This window comes from Cottoperca gobio, chromosome 9, assembly GCF_900634415.1.
Source record: "Cottoperca gobio chromosome 9, fCotGob3.1, whole genome shotgun sequence".
Lineage (NCBI taxonomy): Eukaryota > Metazoa > Chordata > Actinopteri > Perciformes > Bovichtidae > Cottoperca > Cottoperca gobio.
The window spans coordinates 26,306,637-26,329,993 of NC_041363.1; the positions used below are offsets into that span (position 1 = coordinate 26,306,637).

The 23,357-nt window shown below is 40.6% G+C and overlaps 1 protein-coding gene across 2 annotated transcripts; it reads right to left on the reverse strand.

Annotated features, from left to right (window-relative positions):
- Positions 1-768: 768 nt before the first annotated feature.
- On the reverse strand, positions 769-22,986 carry LOC115013163 (phosphatidylinositol 3-kinase regulatory subunit alpha-like). Of its 2 annotated transcripts, XM_029439190.1 has the most exons (17): positions 22,787-22,986; positions 19,092-19,557; positions 18,782-18,911; positions 17,307-17,399; positions 16,176-16,247; positions 15,607-15,723; positions 15,324-15,522; positions 14,838-14,920; positions 9,008-9,113; positions 8,213-8,311; positions 7,179-7,359; positions 6,964-7,089; positions 6,511-6,653; positions 5,450-5,626; positions 5,292-5,366; positions 4,153-4,323; positions 769-3,012 (listed from the first exon to the last, which is right to left on the reverse strand). In XM_029439190.1, exons 2-17 carry the CDS (start codon positions 19,281-19,283, stop codon positions 2,823-2,825), a joined length of 2,154 nt encoding a protein of 717 aa, XP_029295050.1. In that variant the 5' UTR covers positions 19,284-19,557; positions 22,787-22,986; the 3' UTR covers positions 769-2,822. The 2 variants fall into 2 exon arrangements, with proteins under 2 accessions (XP_029295050.1, XP_029295052.1); XM_029439192.1 differs by lacking the exons at positions 14,838-14,920; positions 15,324-15,522; positions 15,607-15,723; ... (3 more) ...; positions 19,092-19,557; positions 22,787-22,986 and adding an exon at positions 11,483-11,960.
- Positions 22,987-23,357: the final 371 nt, after the last annotated feature.

Consider the following 23,357-nt stretch of genomic DNA (forward strand, 5'->3'; position numbering starts at 1 on the left):
ATGAAAACGAATATTAAAAGTATATTCCCGTTTCCATGCAGCCGTGCAGGACTTGTTAGAAAGTGCTGACTCTGCCTCTCTACTCATTCCTTCAACCACCTTATTATTTAAACAGCTGCAATATTTGCATTTCAAAAGTGTGTTTCTCCTTTCGACCAGAAGTGTGCGCTTCTCTTTTGGGCATCTCCAGTTGGTTTGTGTACAACGCAGAGCTGATCTTCTGAATGTGCTGTAGACTAAAGGATGCTCCTGAAACCTGAAGAATATCAGCATGTCCCACGTCTTAGTCACGGTTATTAATGTTATTAAGGTGTATATGGTGTGTACGTGACCCGTGTGACATATTTAGAATAATAGTTTGCATTTGAATGTAGTCAATGTAACCCGAGCATTGGAGCGGGAAACATAGATTAGCATTTAGCAGCTTCTAAACTGTGAGGAACTTCTCTTTACATGTATGTGACAGTAAAGACAATAAGTATCTTTTGACTCGTGTTCGAACACAATAAGGAATTTGATAACATCATCATGTCTGGTAATATTGAAAAACAAAAGATTAAAATCAAGAAAAGAATTTGCTGATCATATAAATAATTAGTTGCGGCTCTATTGAGGTCTTTGGGGTTTGGACAGCAGTAAAGCAAGACATTTGAAAACTGCTCTGGGAAAAAGACCATTTAAAACAAAGGCAGCTGTAGTCACATGAACCGCTGGAAGTCTCGTGATCGCGCACGCACACACACGCACAAACAAAACGCAGACACGGTGTTTCTCACGGTAGCTTTCAGACATTCAGCCCAATCATTTTATTCATCAGAATTCTTAAACAATGAACTTTTCATTTTCATCATCTCATTAGATTCTTGTTTTGTTCACTAGTTTGGTTTAAATGTCAGAATGAAAAACCAGGACTTTTGTGGAATAAGTCAAATAAGAGCTTGAAAAATTCTGGACATTTGAAAACATTATTGAACGTATTGATTTCCAAAAATCGATCCAAGTTGTGGAAAAAATATGTAATACTTGGGACTCCTTCAAAGTTTCAGAGTTTCATCTCCTGTACCTGGTTTGAAGGAGGTTGTGTCCAAATGCACAAAAAAGAAAACATAAAGACAAAAATCAAGATTCAAATATCCACGTTTTACACCAGTAATGTTGACAGGCTGCGCTTCATCCACGAGTCTTTGAAACTTCAGATAAACTCTTGAGATCCAGTTCTGTCATTCCTGAACGTTAACTCTGTTTGGATCCAGCACGAGTAAACATTTGTGCTGACGGACGTTTATTGAAATTAAAGAATTGAAGAATTATCCGCCCGCTCAGCAAAATTAAACGAGACTGAGGTGGCAAACCAAAACAAAGCTGAAGAAAGAGGACCTCGAAGAACACGGACGGGATTATTTGGGGTGGTGTTGGTGTTGGGGGTGTTGGGGGTCCAGTCTTTGGATGATGCAGGTTTCTTGTTTATTTTCTCCTGATGTAAAATAAATGCACATCGGTCCATTTGCCCTCATTTATAACCTTGTTCAGAGTCACTCACAGTGTTTACTTAAGAGAAGTCTTTCTGGATTGTCCGCCATTTTGTCTTTGACATCATCATCATCATCATCATCATCATCATCATCAGTCCGTAGTTGTGGTTCTGTTCAGTCATGGTTAAAGGAGGAGTCCGTCAGCTGACCTCCACGACACTAAACACGGTGACAGTTCAGTACGTCGTTCCTCCTCAGACAGGAAGCTGGGACACGCTGGTCTCTGTATCGACTCACAGCGAGGTCGTGATCACACGGGACACGTTTCTGAGCGAGCCTGAAGCGCTCATGTTCATTAGGTATGTTAACCTGAACGGCCATCTTCCCCCTCAGGGCTTTGTGTTGTGTTATCCTCTGAAAGCATGTTCAGTGTTTATCTTTACTGTCTTGTTACATTAAAGTGGAAATAGACAACGGTTCCCCGCGTTAACTTATCATTATGAAGTTACTGTTGATTGCACAATATACTGACACCATCTTGGTTTAGATTGGTGCCCTATAAGCCTCTCTTTCACGGTGTAATTCTGTAAAAATGAAGACGCCATATGCAGAACAAAGGAAGCGCGTCAATCAATGAGCAAACCAAACAGGAAGAGGATGGCCATTAAGTTTGACCCGGGAGCTATCCCAAGTTACCAAAGAGTATCCAAGTACGTTCTTAACAGGAACTATCCTCAGGAAGTGGAAATGGGCAACAGGTGTAACAACCAAAGAAACTTTGGAAACTCTACCCGTTTAGTTTTTTGTCTTTCGCAACAATAAACACGTGGAACCGCTGGGTGGGGGTGGGGGGGGGCAACAACTCAACAAACTATTTGTTAAACTAAACGTTTGTATCCATAACTTGTAGATTTCTTTAGATTGTGAACGCCTCACGACCTCTGATCCGATCTCCCGTGTGATCCCGACCTCAAGTGTGTCATCTCTGATCAGAGTAAATTGCAAAGTTAAGAAAGTTAAACTGGTGTCTTGAAGTCTTTTTTTGCTCAGGAAGTTGAAGCTCCATGTGATGAAGTTCACAGTAAACTATTGGTTTTGAATTGTCACCATTCCTACAGGACGTAACAAAGCATTTCACTGAACACAAAGCTTCCTCTTCTCTGATGCACTGAGATCTGCAGCACCAGGACGCTTTATTGTTTTTTAAAAGTTGAACAAACTTCTGACCGTCGATCCGCTGTTGTGCCGAGTTATTGTGCGGGGCTTTGAACAGTAAACGTGTCATGTGGTCAGGTTCTGCTCCTGCAGCTGGCCTACGATGACATATGAATGAAGAGTAAACCGGGCGGGTCACCGCCTCTGCTGGCTGTAGACGGGGAAGGCCAGCGTGACGTTGAGCGAGTCGTTGTGTTGGACCAGCGAGGTGTGCTGGTAGTGCAGCACCAGCTCCTTCAGAGAGCCGTACAGGTTGTAGGGCTCCGCGAAACCAAAACCGGTGCTCGTCTTGTTGATGACGCAGTGTTTCACCTCTCCCTCCACACTGAGGGAGACAGACACACACATTAAATACCTTCAACACAAGGGTTTGTTAAATACAACAGAACAACTTCCTTACAGAGAAACAGAATTCAAGTCGCATTGTGCGTCAGGCAGACAAGCAGGCAGACAAGCAGGCAGACAGACAGGCAGATACAGACAGGCAGATACAGACAGACAGACAGACAGGCAGATACAGACAGGCAGATACAGACAGGCAGATACAGACAGATACAGACAGACAGACAGACAGACAGATACAGACAGGCAGATACAGACAGGCAGACAGACAGGCAGATACAGACAGGCAGATACAGACAGGCAGATACAGACAGACAGATACAGACAGACAGATACAGACAGGCAGATACAGACAGGCAGACAGACAGGCAGACAGACAGGCAGACAGATACAGACAGGCAGACAGACAGGCAGACAGATAAAGACAGGCAGACAGACAGGCAGACAGACAGGCAGACAGATACAGACAGGCAGACAGACAGGCAGACAGATACAGACAGGCAGACAGACAGACAAACAGGCAGGCAGGCAGACAGACAGACAGATAAAGACAGGCAGACAGACAGGCAGACAGACAGGCAGGCAGGCAGGCAGACAGACAGATAAAGACAGACAGGCAGACAGACAGGCAGACAGACAGGCAGGCAGGCAGGCAGACAGACAGACAGGCAGACAGGCAGACAGATAAAGACAGGCAGACAGACAGGCAGACAGACAGACAGGCAGGCAGGCAGACAGGCAGACAGACAGATAAAGACAGGCAGACAGACAGGCAGACAGGCAGATAAAGACAGGCAGACAGACAGACAGACAGACAGATACAGACACGCAGATACAGACAGACAGATACAGACAGGCAGACAGATACAGACAGGCAGACAGACAGGCAGGCAGATACAGACAGGCAGGCAGATACAGACAGACAGACAGGCAGATACAGACAGGCAGATACAGACAGGCAGACAGATACAGACAGGCAGGCAGGCAGACAAACAGGCAGGCAGACAGATAAAGACAGGCAGGCAGACAGACAGGCAGACAGACAGACAAAGACAGGCAGACAGACAGGCAGGCAGACAGACAGGCAGACAGACAGACAGACACATAGACAGACGAGTCTTACACCACAGAGCAGGCGTAGCAGCCCGGCTTGCTGCTGTCTCGGACCAGGAAGGTTCCGTCTCTCTTCCCGCGGAGCAGAGACTCGGCCTGAATGCGGTTGATGTTTCCGAGGCGCCACAGACGCTCGTCATGGTGAGGAAGGTCCTCCTCATCCTCCACCATGCTGTACTCACTGAGGGAGGAGGGAGGGCACACAGAGGACATGTCAGCGGGGGACAACAACAAGCTAGGCATGTGAGGCTAACACATAATCAAGTTATTATAACTAATAAGTAGAAGAACAGGATCTCCGCTCCGGTTCAATGTTTTCTGGAATGAATTTGGCCGATATTCTAAATCCCTGAAATAATCTGCAAAAGAACTGTTGGCGTAAGATTGTGCAAATTAATAGTTTGAATGTATTAACCTTTAAAATTTTAAATGAATATTATTTATTTCCATTATTTACAAATGATGCACTTTAATTAACGTATTGTTTTATTTTAAACATTATATATTGTATTACTCAGACACATAAGGACTTTAATAATATGTTGTTGGTAAATGTTTTGTTCAATAAACTAACAGGAAGCTGCTCCTGCGTCTGTTTAAAGGCTGGTGGCTTAAACAGCGCTTTCCAAAAGCTTTTAACTGCAACGACCGGTCTTCCAAGAGATTGTGAGAAGGGTACATTATTAATAATATTACCAGCCAGAGATATATTTATTAGAGTTTACGCAGTTTAAGAAACTTGACTGATGCAAGCTGCAGAAAAAAGCTTGTATGTGGAGCTTGCAGTAAGATTTCTTTCCAAGGACAAGAATGAACTTTCAAGCTCAAGTTAAAAGATCTCCGTTTGTCCGACCGACCAACATGTTCGGAACTTTGGAAATGACTACATTTATCTTTTTATCAATAAATGTTCATTTTTGGACTGAAATGATTGCAATTGTTTGGAGTGAGGAACAATCCTACGCAGCCACCAATGGAAATAATTCTACTAACTAATAATTCTGTTAACGTTGTGAATGAAGCTTCGAAATATTCGGTACAGCCCTAAAGTAGGGTTTCACTTTTTCTATCCAACACTAGTGGAGTTGGTGGCGCTGCCATCCCTGCTGCCTCCACTGGGGGGCGCCATGTTCAGTTCATCAAACTTACTCCTCTGTGGTTTCGTTCTTCAGGCCGAGCCACTCGTTCAGTTTCCTCTGACGAACTCCCTTCTGGGTCAGCCACCTGACAAACAGAGTTATTATACAGCAGTTAGTGTCAGTGCTGTGCTGTACTGCAGCGCTCATGTGTTTCTGAGTGCGTCTCACATGAGGTACTGGTCCCTGGTCTTGCGCAGCTGGATCAGGTCTGGTTTGATGCTGTTCATCTTCTTGTCGATCTCTCTGTAGTCCGCAGCCTGTTTCTTCAGGTCCACCTCCAGGTGACGCTTACTGTCCACGATCTCACTGATCCGAGACTTCAGCTTGTCGTAGTTCTCCATGATCCTGTGCGAAGACAGAACACTTTAAGTCGTGTGTGAGAACACAAACATTCTTCTCTGCTGGTGTTTTCCAGCAGTCACACCGGAGGAGTAAAGTCAGATATCAAACACAGATAATAAAACTTCCCTTCAGATTTGTGGAGAAACGGGTCAAACGTTCAGACGGCTGGAACAAAATGTGACCGTGAAAATACTTATGTTACCTTTAAATATGTAACGCTGAATCACCTTTCATAATTCAAAATCGAGACATTTAAAAGACATTTTAATGATCCATGGATACCCTGTTGATGCTGCTTAAACCCAGATGAGCAGTATACAATGGTCAAATACTACTACAGCAGCACAAGCTACTTTTAGTTTATACATGTGCTGAATAGAGATACATTAATATTTATAGTAGTGATATAAAACATCTGTAATATGACTTTAAGCATCACATCAGTTTAAGACAAACTTTAAGCTTCATGATTGAATTCTTATTGTTACACAGCAGCTGTTTACTTATTGTGTGTGTTGTGTAATCTTTAAGTGTCACTCAGATCACAAATACTCTCACACGCAGGAAATGTCACAGTGCAAAGTTTGGCTGCTTGACGCTTTGAAATGCTCAGACCAGCAGGAACCGGTTCTGACAGTCGCTTCAGAGTTGCGTGAAAGCGTCAAGTCGTCATGCGAGTGCGATTCTGCCGTTCCGCTGCAGACTGGAGGTTTCAGTGACTCCTGTAAGTTGATCTGACTGGACAACAGACACTTTTTCTTTAGACTAAATTTCCCAGCAGGTTGATTCTTCCTGCAGCCTCTGGTGCCATGGCAACTAGGGCTCCTTCACATGTGTGTGGTTTTTTTAAAAGATCTCTTTCACAGTTGCCGTGGCAACAGCCCTACCTCTGGATCTCCTTGTCGTTGCCCTCTCGGCGAAACTTCTCGATGTACTCTTTGCTGAAGCGCTCCTGAGTCTGACACTGCTCCTCGAAGATCTTTATGGTCTCATTGAACGCCTCGATAGCCGTCCTCTTCATCTGGATCTCCTGAGGGGACGAAGAAGAGGAGGAGGGTCAGGGGTTTTTCTGTCTTTGCCAATTACATCTTCCTCACTTCTTTGATGTTACTTTATACTTCTGTTCTACTACATCTCAGAGGGACATATTGTCATTTCTACTGCACAACATTTGTCATTAGTTAGATTCAGATTATTAATACAACATAACATCTGATAATAAATGATGACGTATTATTATTGATTAAACTACCCAGCAGTATATCGGACAGTGGTGTGTTTCCAACATCTGTCACAACAGTGTGGATAGTGGAGAGAGGAAGCAGAGTTCTGTCTTGTACCTGCGAGGTTCTGGTGTACTCCTCGTACAGTCTGTCGTACTCTCGGTTCTTCTCCTGGTACTGCAGGTGATATTCGTGGAGCTTCTTCCCCACAGCTTCAATACTGTCCTCCTTCACCACCTGGTCCTGAACAACAACAACAACAACAACATGTCCAGTCAGACGACTCAATAACTGACAAACTAACAGTCAATGAGTTGTGCCAGTGTACAGACCTGCTGGTGTTTGGAGACCGGGTAGAGCAGCTTGACGTCCAGTTTGGGGTTGTACTGGGCGAGGGACTCGTGGCGGTAATGGTTGATCAGCTCCACCACGGAGCTGAACGTCAAAGGGTCGGAGAAGCCGTACTTTCCCTCCCGGTGGAAGATCTTTATCAGCTTGTTGTTGCCTCCTTTCCTGAAGGCGGTCAGAGAACATTTGTACGTAAACCAAACCATCAACCGTTATCAAAGTGGGAGAAGTACCACAGAGCCAGTGGAACAACTACAGGCTCCATCTTCATGCACTTGGTGGAAGGCTGTAGCGCGGACCAAGCCATTACATTTTGGAGCGGATCCGAATACCAAGTCGGATACACAAACTATGTTTCAGTTTAGTTAACATTGTGAGAGAGGGGCTTTGTGTTGCAGTCATGTGGTGTCCGCATAATCAGAAGTCACAACAAAAATTTAAATGCTTAAAAACACATTCTTCTTTGTATCGTGTGTTATTTACACATTACCACTTAAAGCTCATGAACATACTAAACATGTTAACATATTATACTTTAATCATATTATCTTTATTTTCTTATCATCTGACCTTTTCCTGTGATTGTATGGGTTCTGTCCTTCTGTACTGTGTTGTCCTCATCTATCACGTGTGAAACATTTAGAAAAGTGGTATACAAATAAACTTCTTTAAAGTTGTTTTCACCATCAGGTGAAATTATGAAGATTTAAGTGTCAATCAAATGCATCAGTGTTGATCCCACAGATCAAAGGTAAACGGCACAGAAAGTTTGGCTGCTCCTTTACTGCTGCAGGGTTTGAAATGCTCAGACCAGACTGAACCGGTTTACGCCGTGGCTTCAGAGTGTGCCGTCGTCCCACGAGGGATTGTTGTGGTTTGTATTCATCCAATCAAACATCACGGCAGTGTTCGCTGCAGACACACCTGACGGAGATCTACACTCTACTGAGTGCATTGTTGTTCTGGTTGTGTTTGAGAAGACGTTGATGGAGGTGTGTGTAGATGTTGAGCGGTTTACCTCAGAGTCAGAGTGTAATCTCCGTGCATCTTAGTGGAGGCGTCTCGAACCAGGAAAGTACCGTCAGCTGTGTCTCTCAGCTTCTCATTCACCTCCTCTCTACAAACACACGCACAGAAACACATCCACACATTGATCACCATCCACAGCCCGGACTGCTTTCATTCAACCGGGTGTGACAGTTTGTAAAGAGGAATCAGTCATTTACACATGAATGAATGAATGAATGAAGCCCGGCATTGAGATTTAGAGTAATGTTATTGTACCATTGTTTGTAAACAGTGGAGGAGGAAGCGTTACAAGCTAAAGTTCTGCATTCTGCAAATATAGCCTCAGTATGCAAGTATAATCAGGAAGCTGTAGTTAAAGTATTAAAAGTATAAAAATGTCCTCTGTGACTGTTGTACTAGTATATCATTAGATTATTACTCGTGCACTAATGTTAAAAGAGGATTTTACTGTTGTTGGTTGAGGTGGAGCTCATTTTGCACAATAACTAACAATTATTTTCATTATGGATTAATCTCATTATTTTATACATTAATCAAAGTGACGCCTTCACAGAGTTTGTTCAGTCCAAACCTCAACATTATTACTAAACATTAACATTATTAACATTAGTAACATTAGTAAAAGAAGCACATCTGGAACCATGAAATATTTTACATGAAAAATGACGTCAAATCATTAAAATATTTTCTGATTCATTTTCTGTTAACTGAGAGAATTATTAGCTTCATGGACTAATCGCTTCAGCTGTACTTTTGTGAGTGTGAGAGTGTGTGTGTGTGTTACCTGGAGATGTCTCCCCAGTACCACTCGGCGTCCTGCAGAGCAATACTGTTGTTGAAACTACAGGAAGCTGCTGGAGTGGAAGACTTGACCGGTTTTGGAGGCAACGCTGCAGCAGAGAGAGAATTATATCATTCAAAGTCAGAAAAAAATTATTCTGTCCATCATTGTCGTGTATGCGAGATGAATCACTAAAACAGAGATTTTAATTCTCTACACATTATTTGTCAAAACTGACTTGATAAGTCATCAAACTTGAACCGATTGTTTTGTCCACTTTGAGGCAGCAGAAACAACATTGTAACATCACTCATCAGCTGCTTATTTCCACATCAAGCAGAGGATTCATTAGGAGTCTTTGTGTCCACCTGATGAATGCAAGTACATCGTTCTCTCATTTAGCTCTGTGTTTGGTCTCTACCAACTCGTGGGGGAAATATCTGTCTCTTCAGCTGCTAAATGCTCCACCGTGTTCACCAGCGAGGCTCTGACTGTCTGCTGTTTGCTGCTGAGCAGGTAAAGTGCACGGGCTTTTCACAGATCTTTCTCTGAAAACAACGCTATGAGAGCGGTGAGAGTGAACCAGAACAGTAAAGTTATGTGCCGGACAGATAAACAATGAGCTGAAACTCACTAGAAACCTCCATAAAGCTGAGGGGAGCTGCAGATTCAGCTGATCATTCACTAGCAGAGATAGTGACACACAACACATTGGGCCTCATGCAGGAAGCAATATTAACAAATGTGCTCCCTGTGGTCCGTATACACAATGTGTTCTTGTACCATTGATTTCTTGGACTCCCCAATGTGTTCTTATTTTTGCTCTTTTCTAAGATAGAAAAAACATCTTGGTTTCACTGTCCACAATTGTTTGTGCAAAGCAAAGGACACACTAGTTCTAAATTTGAGATGCATAAAAAAAACGCACAAATATCTTATCAAATGTTAATTATTATAGGATTGAGAGAGATTCTAATGATTTGATTATTAAATGTGTGGGCTAAAGAAATACTTTTGGTCCATTGATCCCATCTCAGACTGTCAAACTGAAGGTTGATGGTGCGTGGCCGACATTCTGCTTAGATGCGTTGCGATTGTCCTGTAACACCAGGGATGACGCTCTGGAAAATCACATGTTTACTTTAAGTTCATTTAACACTACCTGGGTTTCTGCTTTTTCTTACAGCCTTTTTTTGGCGGGATCGGTCCAATTCTTTGCCGTGTATCAGAGTATTTGCACACGGCCCAACAGCTGCCCTTATATAGTGGTTAGGGGCGTCACCTATGCTAATAATACAACAATAGGCCACATGCCTCAAATGTATGATCAAGTGGATTCATCATTCAGCAACATTTGTTATAACATTTGGTGCATCTGGAGTTTACTTGTTATTTTTCATTGTCATAGTAAAAATATTGATTCTGAGGCATCAACTGTCACTGAGTTAGACTATTTAAACTGTGATCCAAAGTTCTTTCTTTCCTGTACAAATTTCCCTTTTTGTGTTTCCTTGCTGATCTGTGGCAGAGGGTTACGTCTCAGTGGTCTCGTGAAGGTTTGTTACCGGACCAAAACACAAACAATAAACCAACACACCATTGTGACAACGGAGATGCCCCCCCGATACTTGCCTATGCTAACTCCTAACTGCCGTTAGCTCGGGGTGTACACACCTCCACAGCTGCAGCAACACAACACAGCCTGCAGGAAATTCACTCCCATGCAGTCTCCATAAATTACAGTCTTTATAAAAGATGGAATTTGCCAAAAACTTCTCTGGGTTCAAAATCTGAAAGAAAACAGAAAACCTCCCAACAGGATGTTCTGATTAACCAATGAGCTCGCTTGACGCATAGATCTTGCAGGTTGCCATGTTTGATGGTTGCGTCTGGATGGTGAGGTTTGCTGGATGAGAGATTTAAAGTGGTTTGCTTTGTGGTAACTTGCACTGTACTGTGATGATGTTCCCTTTCCTACCTAAAATAACGGCCACATTTCCACCCAGCGAACACACTTTAACGAAGGTTTTTGGCCATTGTGTGAGACCAACCGTGTAAAGTGTGCGCATGTGCATGGTAGTATATGGTTCTTTATTTTAAATTGTAATCCTGTTTATAATCCTTATCTTCACTAGATGTGTCTGTAATCTGATCTTTTATTCTGTCACTGAAGGAATACAGTTTCCTGTTTTTGCATCCTGGTTACATGTATTGCGTTACTCCCCAAGCCTGCCTTTCTCTGCGCAAGTTCGCAAAGACGTTTGCATCCATCTTTGGAGAAGCATAAGGTTTTATAAAATACCGTAAATATATAAACGCATGATGGAATTGAATTACTTAGTCATGATAACATTTTACTAAAATGTCTCAGCACAATTAGCAGAACACCAACAACAGCCATGTAATCCGTACGGAGTCAGACTGCCAGCAGGTGTTGGTCCTCTCTACGCAGCTCCAGGTTCAGATCTGAGCTCCTACCTGGACTCTGCATGTTGATGTAGCAGAGGATCTTGTCTCGTCCCCTCAGCGGCTCGGCCTCGGCCCTGCCTCCCTCCTCTCGCTCCATGTTGGCCTCTAAACCTTCAGCCACCTCCCCGACGCTTCAGAGGTGAAAAACCAGACCCGGATCCTTCTGTTCTGGATCTCATGACGTCCTGACTACAGCTGATTCTGCCTCGAAAAAACTGACGTCATCTCAGTGGAAACAGGTCCGGGATACATTCTCTGTACGGAGCTCGATCTTTCTGTCTTTTCACTCTAATTTAAAGACACACTCACAGACTGCACTGAAATCTGCAGGATGTTGTCTCTTACTGTGCTCTCTCTCTCTGCACCTGCAGGTCAATCTTTTACGATTTCAGACTCATCCACAAAGAAACTAACAGCCCCGAGAAACTATTTCCTTTTTTTTTTTGCATTAATCTGAAATGCCGTGGTCTTCAGTGTTTAAAGATTTAAAACGACGCAACTTTCTCTTCGTCCGTCTCCCTCTCAGAGCCTCAGTTCAAAGCTCAGGAGAGCAGCTTGGAGATGTGTGACATCACTGTTGCCCCCAGCCAATCCTGCGATGTCAGTGATATCACCGAGGCAACACCACCCGCCCGCCCCCCTCCTCTGCTGCATCTTTCCCTATGTGGATGGATGATGTCATCGTCTCAGCTGCCGCTCTGTCTGACCGACTGACTGACTCAGATACAGACCGAGTGAATGGATGAATTAATGCATAACATATTGAGTAAATGCTCATTCACTGATCAAATTATTAATAGGAATAAACATATGACCATCATTTCTGATTGATATATAATATGTATATTATATAACTCTAATTAAGATCTTCCCCAGACCTCAGAGACATTGCCTTAAAGATAAGTAAACTATGTGTTTGGAGCCTAACAATGTTCAGACCTCCTAGTTATTGAATGTATGAAACGTGAGTGTTTACAGTGATGCTAGCAGCTGTGATGCTGCACGTCAACACAGCTAGATGAGCTAAATACTAACAAGCTTACAATGACAAAGCCAACCAGGGGTGGAAAAGGTACTCAGAACTTGTACTTCAGTAAAAGTAGAAATACTCAGACAGACAAATTCCTGCATTCAATCAACTTCCTGATGTAAAAGGTACAAACGTATTAGCGTCATGTAAAGAGTAAAGATGTATGTAAAGAGTGTATATTTATATAAAATAATATCGTACTCCTTTTTTTTATGGCTTTAAAAATGTACCATATCTTTTTTTCTCCTCATTACTTGTATAATCATTGGCATGTTCTGTGGATGTAATAAAAAACATAAAGTACTCATTGTGCAAAATGGCCCATTTCAAGATAATATATAATCAGATTATTATTTCTGATGCAATGTTTCTGATGTGTGTTGGTAAAGGTGGAGCTAATTTCAATTACATGTTATACTGCTGGGTAGTTTGATCTATAATAACACACAAATTATTAGTGGATTCATATTTTGTTTTAATAAATCTAAATCTGCAAAGTAACTAAAGCGGTCAGATAAATGTAGTGGAGTAAAAATACTATATTAACATCTGAGACGTAGCAGAAAATGTACCTCAAAATTGTTATTAAAAACAGTAAATGTACTTAGTTATTTGACACGAGCTAATAGCAGTAAACACAAAGTACAACTGAGGCTATTATAGTTTTAGTGGTTGTATTAAAGTCTACCTGAGGCCTCACCCCTAACAAGGAGCTCAGCTGTGGATGCATTTCGATGAACTGAACTTACAAAAGAAAAACTTAATACTGTGTATATGTATGTATATATATATATATATATATATATATATATATATATATATATATATATATATATATATATATATATATATATATATATATATATATATATATATATATATATATATATATATATATATATATATATATAGTTGGGCCTTTGTGCTGCCACCGTCTCCTGCGGTGCACAGAGGATGAGCCATTTCATTTATTTATTTATTTAAACTCATGGTGATACTAGAAAATAAGTCAGTAGGATTCATGCTGAGAAACATGACTTCCTGTACAAGATTTAGTGCCAAACCATAAACTAGTCGAGATATATAATGTGAAAAATTGACAAACCTTTAGATTCTCCAGACTGAACAGATTCTCTAAGACAGTTTCACAACGAGGTGAAACACAGAAGCAGCAAATCCTCTCAGAGAAACCAAGCTTATCATTTGAGCACAACTCTCAATGGTATCTGGGAAACATTTTAAATGTTTTAATGACCAAGTTTCAGCACAAATACCAAAAATAATTTAGACCTCAAATTGAGGAATATCCAATAAATCTGATGGACCTCAAATCCATCAGATTTTATATCATTACATCCAGTCACACAACCAAACAAAGCCTACAAACTGGCAAAGTATTCATTTAAAATGGGATCAACAACGTTATACATTTGATATTTTAAGCTTTCAGCACTTGAGCGTTTGATTCTCTGCGCTACAAACACATAAAACAACTTTCCAGCTGTAAACAGACACAAACTGTTGGGAAATGTTCCTGTTATTACATTTCTAGATTATTTGATCATTTTCAGATGCGTTCTTCTGTCCCTCCATAATCTCATCTGGATAGAAAATGTGACAAACATCTGACCGTTCAGATTGAGCAAGAGCTGCGACGTGTGACAGTGACACAGATCCAGTGTGATGCTGCTTCACGTCCGTTAGAGGAACTGAAAGAGATAATCGACGACCTGGACGGAAGATTTGTCTTCAACAATAATATCTTAAGACGGTTTTCTGCAGTCATGTGATACGGGATGATGAGACACAGAAACATTGAACTCCATTAATGTACAGTCAGAGTAGACGAAGACCGTCAGGTTTCCATCCAAATGTACCGCAAACTTTAACTAAATTTTGAAAAGATCGGCAAAAGAAAATGCAAATGATGCAAAAAATGCTTTTTCCATCCCCTACTGTCATGTGACTATAAGGAGTTGGTTCATGGAGCGCAGTAGTAGTAATTAAAAAAGTGGCGCTCAAACCTCAAACGGTGGAAAACTGGATGGAAATATGACATTTGTGTAAATTGTATTGATTTGAGGAAGGTTACATCAGATCGTCATTTCCACTCGAAGAGGTGATTCCAACAATCCTGACAGAGTGAGACGTCTTCTCTTTGGCTGATCGCATCACGTCAAATTCTTCTAGTTTTGTCAGATTTAGTATCTACAGCTGTTATTCGAATGTGCCAGATACACATTTCATTAACATTTAGGTAAATACAAGTATCAGACAGGACTCAGCAGATACCCAATATTAAAAGGAATGGGATGGACACACCGACACACGTACCTGGTGCAGCCTGTGTCATGTTGAGCTCGCTGGTTATCAGAACCTCCAGGACCTGAACCAGAGGATCCAGACTGGACTCAGACCTGAATAGGAGAATCACAGTCAACAACATCCTTCACCTACAAAAGGATTTACATTTCGATAGATGGTCTTAATAGGTACAATGTGTAAGATATGCCAGAATGCAATCAGCCACACCACTGGCCGAGCATTTGGCGTGTTCAGAGCATGTTTTACACGGTCACTAGTGTCCGTTAATAATCTGTACACTGACCAAATGATTAGTCAACAAAGAAAAAGTATTCAGAGCAATAACCAAATTATAAACAACAAAAATTAAAGAATGAATTTGCAGAATTTTTATTTGATCAAATCGAAAATGTTCTTATTTTGTGTTTCACAACAAGAACTACTTCTGTAAGCGCTGTGCGTGCTCAATCAATTAGGGTTCTCAGGAACAGAAAGACTGACGTGTTTATTACTGACCCTGCAGCCTGTCTGAACATCAATGGGCTGAAACTCTCAGCCAGGTTTCGGGGGATCAGCTGGTTCCTGGCGCTGTGCAGACAGAGTCGGGCCAGGTGTCGGACCACGCTGAGCAGCGTCAGGCCGTACTGGGCCGGGCAGGTCGGCGAGCTGACCACCCCCCTCAGAACCTGGGCGCAGTCCTCCAGGTCCCGCACCTCTGCAAACCAATACACTGAACTGTTAACACAGACTCACTTCAGGACTGTTGCAGTGAGTCGGGACAGGGAGACTTTAATCTCACCTTGCACTGTGTGAATCAAGTCGGCCTGCAGCGAGGAGGGGAGGACAGGCCCGGGCAGATCATGCAGGAACCGGAACACCCCGTCACACAGGGACGACACCTCCAGCTGCTCCAGGTCTGAAAACAAAGACACCTCAGTTTAAGGGACAGAGATCTAGACTAAGTCATTCACAGTTCATCTTCTTTTTAAACAACTGGACTAATCTCAGTATAATAATTATTATTGTACACATTTTTGTCATTTGGATTGACTATACTGTAATATGTTTGTTACTGTATATATACTGTATTATGTTTGTTATTACGGCATTTATTGCAGTTTCTGCCATTTTTTCCTGTTATAGGATTTTATTGGAGAGTTTTTCCTTAGAATGAAGGGTGGCGTATGCTGTAAAGAAATAACTGCAGTTACAGATGAAGAATAACCCAGACTGAGGCGTCATGGTTAAGACATTATATTGTGATCACAACTTTGCAAGTTTCTCCATTACTATTTCCTGCCTGCATCTCTACTCTAAAAGAAAATGTTTTTTCGTCAAACATGTCAGTAGAAGAAGAAGCCTCCTCACCAGTGTCGGACAGCTGCCGGGTGTCCAGACCTGCTCCACTCGGATTGCGATACAAACCGAGACTCTCTAGACCTGCAGCAACACAGACCAGAAATCAACAACACACAAAGCAAACAGTCCGTGTCACATATGAAGACGTATTGGTGGCAGAAACAAACAAAAGATGTGTTTAGACACATTATTATATACGGACAGAGTACTAAAATATTTTCTGCCACTCTTGGTCTCCATGTGAATCCAAGATGACGGAGCAAGATACAAACCTCATGACCAGAGTGGACTAAGCATTGTCCAACCTCTTCAAGATTGCTTTCTCCTGCTGAACTCCTTCCCCCAGCTCGTCTCGTCTCAACTGCTCTGTTCTTCTTCTTGTTTAGCATCTGTGCGAACGTATTGGATGTCTGTCTGTATGCTTGTACGAAATGTTTCTCTATTGTAAAGTGTCTGTGTGTACCTATGAAAGCGCTGTATAAATAAAATCTATTTTTATTATTATTATTATTATTATTATTATTATTATTATTAAAAGTTCCAATAATGCCACCTACGTGCTATACAACTTTCAAAGTTGCCAGATTGCTGTACTGTGCATTACAGGACTGCCTGTCGTTTAATGGTATGTGGAAGTTGTTGTGGTTTACACAAGTGATCGCGTCACACATTACCAGACAGTTCAGGAGGAATCCCTGACAAGTCGGTCTGGTCTCCAAACTATGTTAAAATAAAGGTGAGAAGTGATACGGATACTGGAAACGACTACATGAGAGACACCATTTCTTTCCTCCAAACATGGTTCGGCTGTTCTGCAGAGAGTTAGAAGTATAGTGAAAAATTAAAAATAATAATAATAATTACAACTACACCCGCAATTTACCTCGCCCCTTATCTTGGGCTCTCATTGGCTGTAGGTCGTTGCTGCCATCATTGCCAGTCAAAACTATTTCCACACCGTCTCCAGATATTTAACGTGCTAGATAACTCTCAGGGGTCTGCGCCGCATCGGCGCATCTCTCAGATGACGTGTAAACTCACTGTTAGATACCTCGTTTTTTATACCAAAACAATACTTTTTCAATAACTAAGTTTTGGGGAATATCAACATGTTTGTGTATATATGTGTTTGTTTGTTACCTTTGTTCTCTATGGCCTCCATCAGTCTGCTCAGGAGGGGAGGGGCTGTGTCCGGGGGTCCAAACTGCTCAGGGAGGTCTGGCAACATGAAGCCTAAAAAAAAAACACAATAAACACAAACTGTTCAAAAGGGCTGCACGATATGAAAACAATATGCAATAAAGTTTTTGAATATCACGATAACGATATCACTTTTGATAGATAAACAGATATTAAAGTGTTCTAAGTTCTGCTGCTGTCAGAATGCTGCTAAAATACAACAAATTGACTGTTGAATAAAAAAAAAAGGAAATTGTTTCAAACATTCTTTTATTGAACAAAACACAAGGCGCCAATTAAAAAGAAGAACAGTCACATTATAAAGTGCACTTATGTTATGCAAGTTGATATCGCAAGGAGCATTTAAAAAACATTATATTGTGCAGCCCGACTGTTAAAATAAGAGTGAATTCTGCTGCCTGTTTCAGAAAGTCTGACATGCACAAGCTTTGCAGACAGGATGCGAAATTGGGACTCTCATTTCTTTTATCCAAGCAATTTGATTGAATATTGAAAATATAAAAGTAGAGAGTGCTGCTGGTCCGATTAGTATAGCATAGCATGACGACGAGAAACATTGAAATGAGAATTCTAAACTACAGGAAGCAGCAGTTTTACCAACTTTAAAACTCTTTACATGAGAAGCAGTGAGCTAACAGGTAAAAACCACATTACACACACACACACACACAATCTGTTCTGTCAGCAAAACACACACACACACACACACACACACACACACACACACACCCACACCCACTCTGTGTGTTCTGTCAGCAACCACAATCTAGCTCTGTGCGGTCTGTGTGTGTTGTTTTGCACAAAGCTGCTGCTGCTGAGGAAGCCGCTGAAGGAAACTGAAGTGTGTGAGTCACACTGAGTAAGTTTTCAGATTGAAACTGTTCTTCAGACCAACAGTATAATAAACATTTATACTGAAACTGTAAGAATTCATATTCTGAAAACCATAACAGCGGCTATCATAAGCTACTTACACACAGGACAATATGGAGAGATTGAATTACTGAACAGGTAGAACAGTCTGAGAAGACTTGTGTCACTTAAGATCAGGAGTATAAATGATGTCTCTCTGTGGAGCAGGGGGCTCATTATCTCACCACCTCTGTGGGAGATTTTCTTTCTACACTCCAGAACCTTTAGGGAGCAGTAGATCAATGGTTAGCCTGTGCATGTCCCCACGAAGGAGCATCTCTTATGCTTTGTGTGAAACTCTTTATAGGCCTTTTTGTTTTGGCCAACATGCAGCTGTAAAAGATTTGGTTTCTGAAGAGTTAAAACATTGTGCAGTGGCCACAGAAGAGAAGAACTATGGGCTCATTGGTTTGTTAAAATCGAAGTACTGTACTGCTTCGTGTTTACAGTTTCATCATTATTCTTGCCACCCCTCTTTATGTTCGATTGGTTTTGGATCTCACCCTCTGACTCGGAGTCGGTCCTCACAGACGCTGCAGACGGTGGCCTGGGTGGGCGGGGCTTGGGTGTGGGCGGGGACATCCTCTTTCTGCCAATAAACTCCACATACGTTCCAGGGAAGTCGCCTTTCTCCTGTCAGCCAGAGAGGGATGAGTTAAGAAAATGTTGATATTAGAGAGGAAAACTTCTGGTTGTGCAGAAGAGGCAATTAAAATGTGTAATGTGAGTTAACACAGCATACAAAATTACTGGAAAACTCAAGCAGACCTAACCAGACCCAACTGTGCCCAACCGGCCCGTGTGGTGTCATACCTGTGTGGTCTCGTTGATGCCCGGCAGCCAGCCGATCTCTGAAGGTCGTTCCTCCGCTCCGTTGCTGGAGCCGAGAGCCAGCAGCGCTCCTTTACTGACCAGCAGCATGTCTCCAACATGCAGGTCGATGTCCTCCTCCCTCTCCTTCTTGTAGTCGTACAGCGCTCGGTACTGAAAGCCCTCAGAACTCATTGTGACGTCTGTATGGCTTTACAACATCTAACAAAAACAGCTCTGAATAAAAAAAATTATAAAAATAGGCTATTATCCTGAGTGGATTTAATGAGGAGAATGTAGACTGAGTAAATATGGTGTTTCCAGCTGTTTGTGTGTCTCTCCTGTCTCCATGTCTGCTAAAGTCCTGTCATCCCTCCAGTCCGAGCCACAGCCGCCCAATCAAAGCATCCTCGCCGTTCATGAACAGAAGTCTCAGAAGAAGCCACATCTGGGGAGGCGACGAATCAACCTGTGAGACGAGTCAAAGTTTAACAGGATGCAGCGACAGATGGTTACAGGAGACATGAAAACAGAAATACAGAAAACTAGATTCATGATTTATTGTTTCACTCATTTGTGGAGCAAAATCACCAAAACGTCTTTGGCTCCAGACTCTCCAATGTGAATATTTTCTGGTTTTTCGCTGTTTTCTATCACAGCAAATTGATCAATTCTTTGGGTTTTGGACTGATGGTCAGACACAACAAGACATCTGAAGACATGCATTCAATGTTTCTGACATCAAGATATAATAGAAAATAAGAGGCAGAACTTTCTTCAAATTCTATTGGTGCAAATACCAAAACGATTAGGTTTAGATGTATTGACCAATATTGATCAATCTAATATATGTTTACATAGTCCACCAACATTCATAAAGATAAAATAATTCAACGACATTAAGAAATAGCCTATTACAAAATAAGAACAAATAACTTGAAAACTGAGTCACAAAACTAACAATTAATTCAAAAGAAAACTTTGGTACATTTTAACCTGGACCCTTTTTTATAATGTTTTTGATTTCAACTGACTAACGACCATCTCAATGCCCACTCAAAGTGCTGGTTTCTGCCACGGACAGGATCAGATTTTTCATAAGTGCCAGACAACATGATGGAAAGGACCCTACAGAGCAATAAAACTTTTTTCTTTCCCTTTTCACCTGATCTGGTCTGTTTGTTATTGAGTCTAACAAAGTCTAGCTCAAGGAGACGTTTCGTTCTGAAATCTGGCAAGCGGTGACTTTGTGGAAACGTGAGTGATGGAGAGAGAGCTGGAGAGAGAGCTGGAGAGAGAGCTGGAGAGAGAGCTGGAGAGAGAGCTGGAGAGAGAGCTGGAGAGAGCCGACAGGAGGAGTTTGTTGTGTTGGAGTACAGAAAGTAGGACTGCACGGTATTGGAGAAAACTGACATTGGAAAAAAACCTTTTCTGGGATGTATATTGCAATATGAAGAAATAAAGGAATTTTCACCTTCAATTTTGTACATTTAAAGTTAAATGCATCAAGCTGGTGGACTTCAAGCGCTAAAGTAAGAGGTTACTTCTATGAAGAACTTTGTGCTCTTGTAAACAATTTAACCATAAACTCATCGGTTGTATAGATATGAACGGTGATGACAGCAAACACACCCACAAAGCAGGGCAAAGGAGACGGGGAATAGTCATGGAAAATGAGAACAATGCTAGTTTTACTTTTGTACCAAGCAGCAAAAAAGTTGTAGCATGACGCGTTTTAGTTCATTTGCCAATGTTCATCATGCGCACATTGTAATGTTTAAGCTGAAGCGGTATATCGTGCAGACCTAACAAGAAGCGTTGATTAGTGTCATCTAAAATTTAAATGTTAGTACAAGAACACTGTACACCAGTCCATATTCTAAACCATTATGAATACATACGCCTGTATCATGTTTTAGTCCTTTGTTTTAACTCCTGCACCACATTTCTCTCAAGGGGTATGTTATTTTATAATCATTTTTTGGTTTGTAAGAAACCCGTTCTTATGAAAATAAAAAACACATGAAGGTGTGGTCACTTCTGATCCTGTTTTTATCTTCTATGTACTCAAAACATGAAAATGAACAATTCTGATGTTTTAATTAAATAAAGAAATATGACAAGAACAAAACATAGCCCAAAACTCAAAGATAGTGTGAATATCTCTGTATTTGATACATATTACTACATGTTTATACCTGCACTCTTATACTGCAGTATACCTAAAGATGTATTTACCCAGTCTATATTACATTAGCCTACATTTATTCATTTTATCACAACTTTCAGCAGTCCACCACAGTATTGTATTTTCTATATACATTATATTTTATTCATATATTTTAACTTCTGCACCATTTAACTTTTTGATTCTCCTTTGTTTCATTTATAAATATTTTAGTAAGTAGCACTGTTGGATGGATCCTGAAAACAAAATGATCATTGCCAACAACTGTAATTGCTGTGCATATGAAAAATAAAGAACTTGAACATTACAATGATATAAAACTAGAACTGAAACTATTAGATAATTCATCTATTAGTCAATCAACAGGAAATTAATCAGCAACTATTTTGATACCCAATTCATTGTTAAATTATTTGGACTACGGTAGTTCCAGCTCCTCAATTGGTTGGATTTGTCAGTTTTCAATGTCTCGTCTGATAAACGAAATATCTGACAAAACAAGACGGACCTGTCTTTTTTGGATTTACAAAATGAAGATCAGTATTCTTTAACTTATGAAAGCACAAGATAAACTGAGAAAAATAACGATTAATTGATGTTTAAAATAATCGTTGCTTTCTTTCTACTCAATGTAAAACAGAGAAGATTGGAAAACATATATATATATTTTCGTGGGCTAAGAATATTCGACTGAAAATACGAGATAAACAATGAGTTTTAACATTATTACTATTTATCAGTAATTAAGCCACAAAGATAAAAACAAGGTGCCTGACATGAAACACTATATTTTAGTTTTTAATGTACGTATTTTCCAGATATAAGCTATAATTCACATGAAACGCACTGAGATTTAAAGGGATTTCGTTAAATAAATATGTTATCTAGCAGTTCCTGTCAGATGATAATCAGAGACAAGCAGATTCCATGTAATACTGTAAAAATTAATTTCAGACTACGAAACTATTTGTATTTTTTTTTTTTATATAAATATTTTACAGCGATAAGATATCCACACAAAACACGCAGATATTTAAAAGGTAAACATTATATCAGGAGACAATCACCAACAAGCTGGCTGAATGTAATATAAAGAATTTACAGACTAGATTAATAACGCCGAAAATATAAATACAAAGTGTCTCCAATGGAAAACATATTAGTTATATTAAAAAATAAAGAAGTTTACAAATTTAAGATAAAGTTCACACAACACATGCCGAGTTATAAAGGGGGCTTTGGTGAAGTAAACAGTGGAGAACAAGGAAAAACGGATCAGACTGAACAATTAACGTACTATCCGAATAGCGGTATTTTAAAAAACAAAGCAACAGTTAGTATTTAATCCTAATATATACTGCCACAGTTCGTATTTAGTGATAATTGGTGTGAAATAAAAAGTCTCATAAAAGCAACAGAACAAACACAGAAACGGAAACGGGAAACTACAATGCATGCCAGTGTTAGCTTAGCCTGCTAGCTATGGTGTCAGTCGCTACAAACGTCTCACCTTTTTTTCACCAATTAAAACCTCCAGAAGAGCGAGCAGCAGACGCCATTATAGAGCACCGAGCACGACACGATGTCCAGATATTATCAAAACTTGAAATATTCTAGTATTTCTATCGATTATTTCCAATAAGAACACGCTCGTGGTTCAGCCGTCTGAATTTTAGCATCTAGCTTTTGCGACAAGTTAGCGAAGATTAAATTAACTTCCGGTTAGGACTGTCAAAAATAAAACCGGTTTTATGGCGTTACAATACCAACAACTTTAATAAAGATTTACTTTTAAGGGAAATCCGATGTGTTAAAATATGTATACAATAAACGGAACTTCTTAATTTGTTTAAGCTATTGTTTGAAGGGTTATTGTGTCCTTTGTGAAATATAGCTTTATGTTTTCGATATCTATTGTTCTATTTGGGATATGTATTTCTATGTTCTCCAACCAGCATTGGTTGATTAGGAGGATCATAATTTCCATGATTTTATGGATGGTTTAATTGAACCTTGAACAATATTAATATGTTTATCTTAACACACTGTTTCAACTTCTGAGTGAAATATGAGTTAAGTCA

Excerpts from the sequence above, each read along its gene's own strand:
- LOC115013163 (XM_029439190.1), bottom strand. The coding sequence starts at position 19,283 with ATGAGTTCTGAGGGCTTTCAGTACCGAGCGCTGTACGACTACAAGAAG. Across the intron at positions 18,912-19,091 it reads GCATCAACGAGACCACACAG|GAGAAAGGCGACTTCCCTGG; the intron begins GTATGACACCAC and ends TCTGGCTGACAG. Across the intron at positions 9,114-14,837 it reads CATGACACAGGCTGCACCAG|CGTTGCCTCCAAAACCGGTC; the intron begins GTACGTGTGTCG and ends TCTCTGCTGCAG.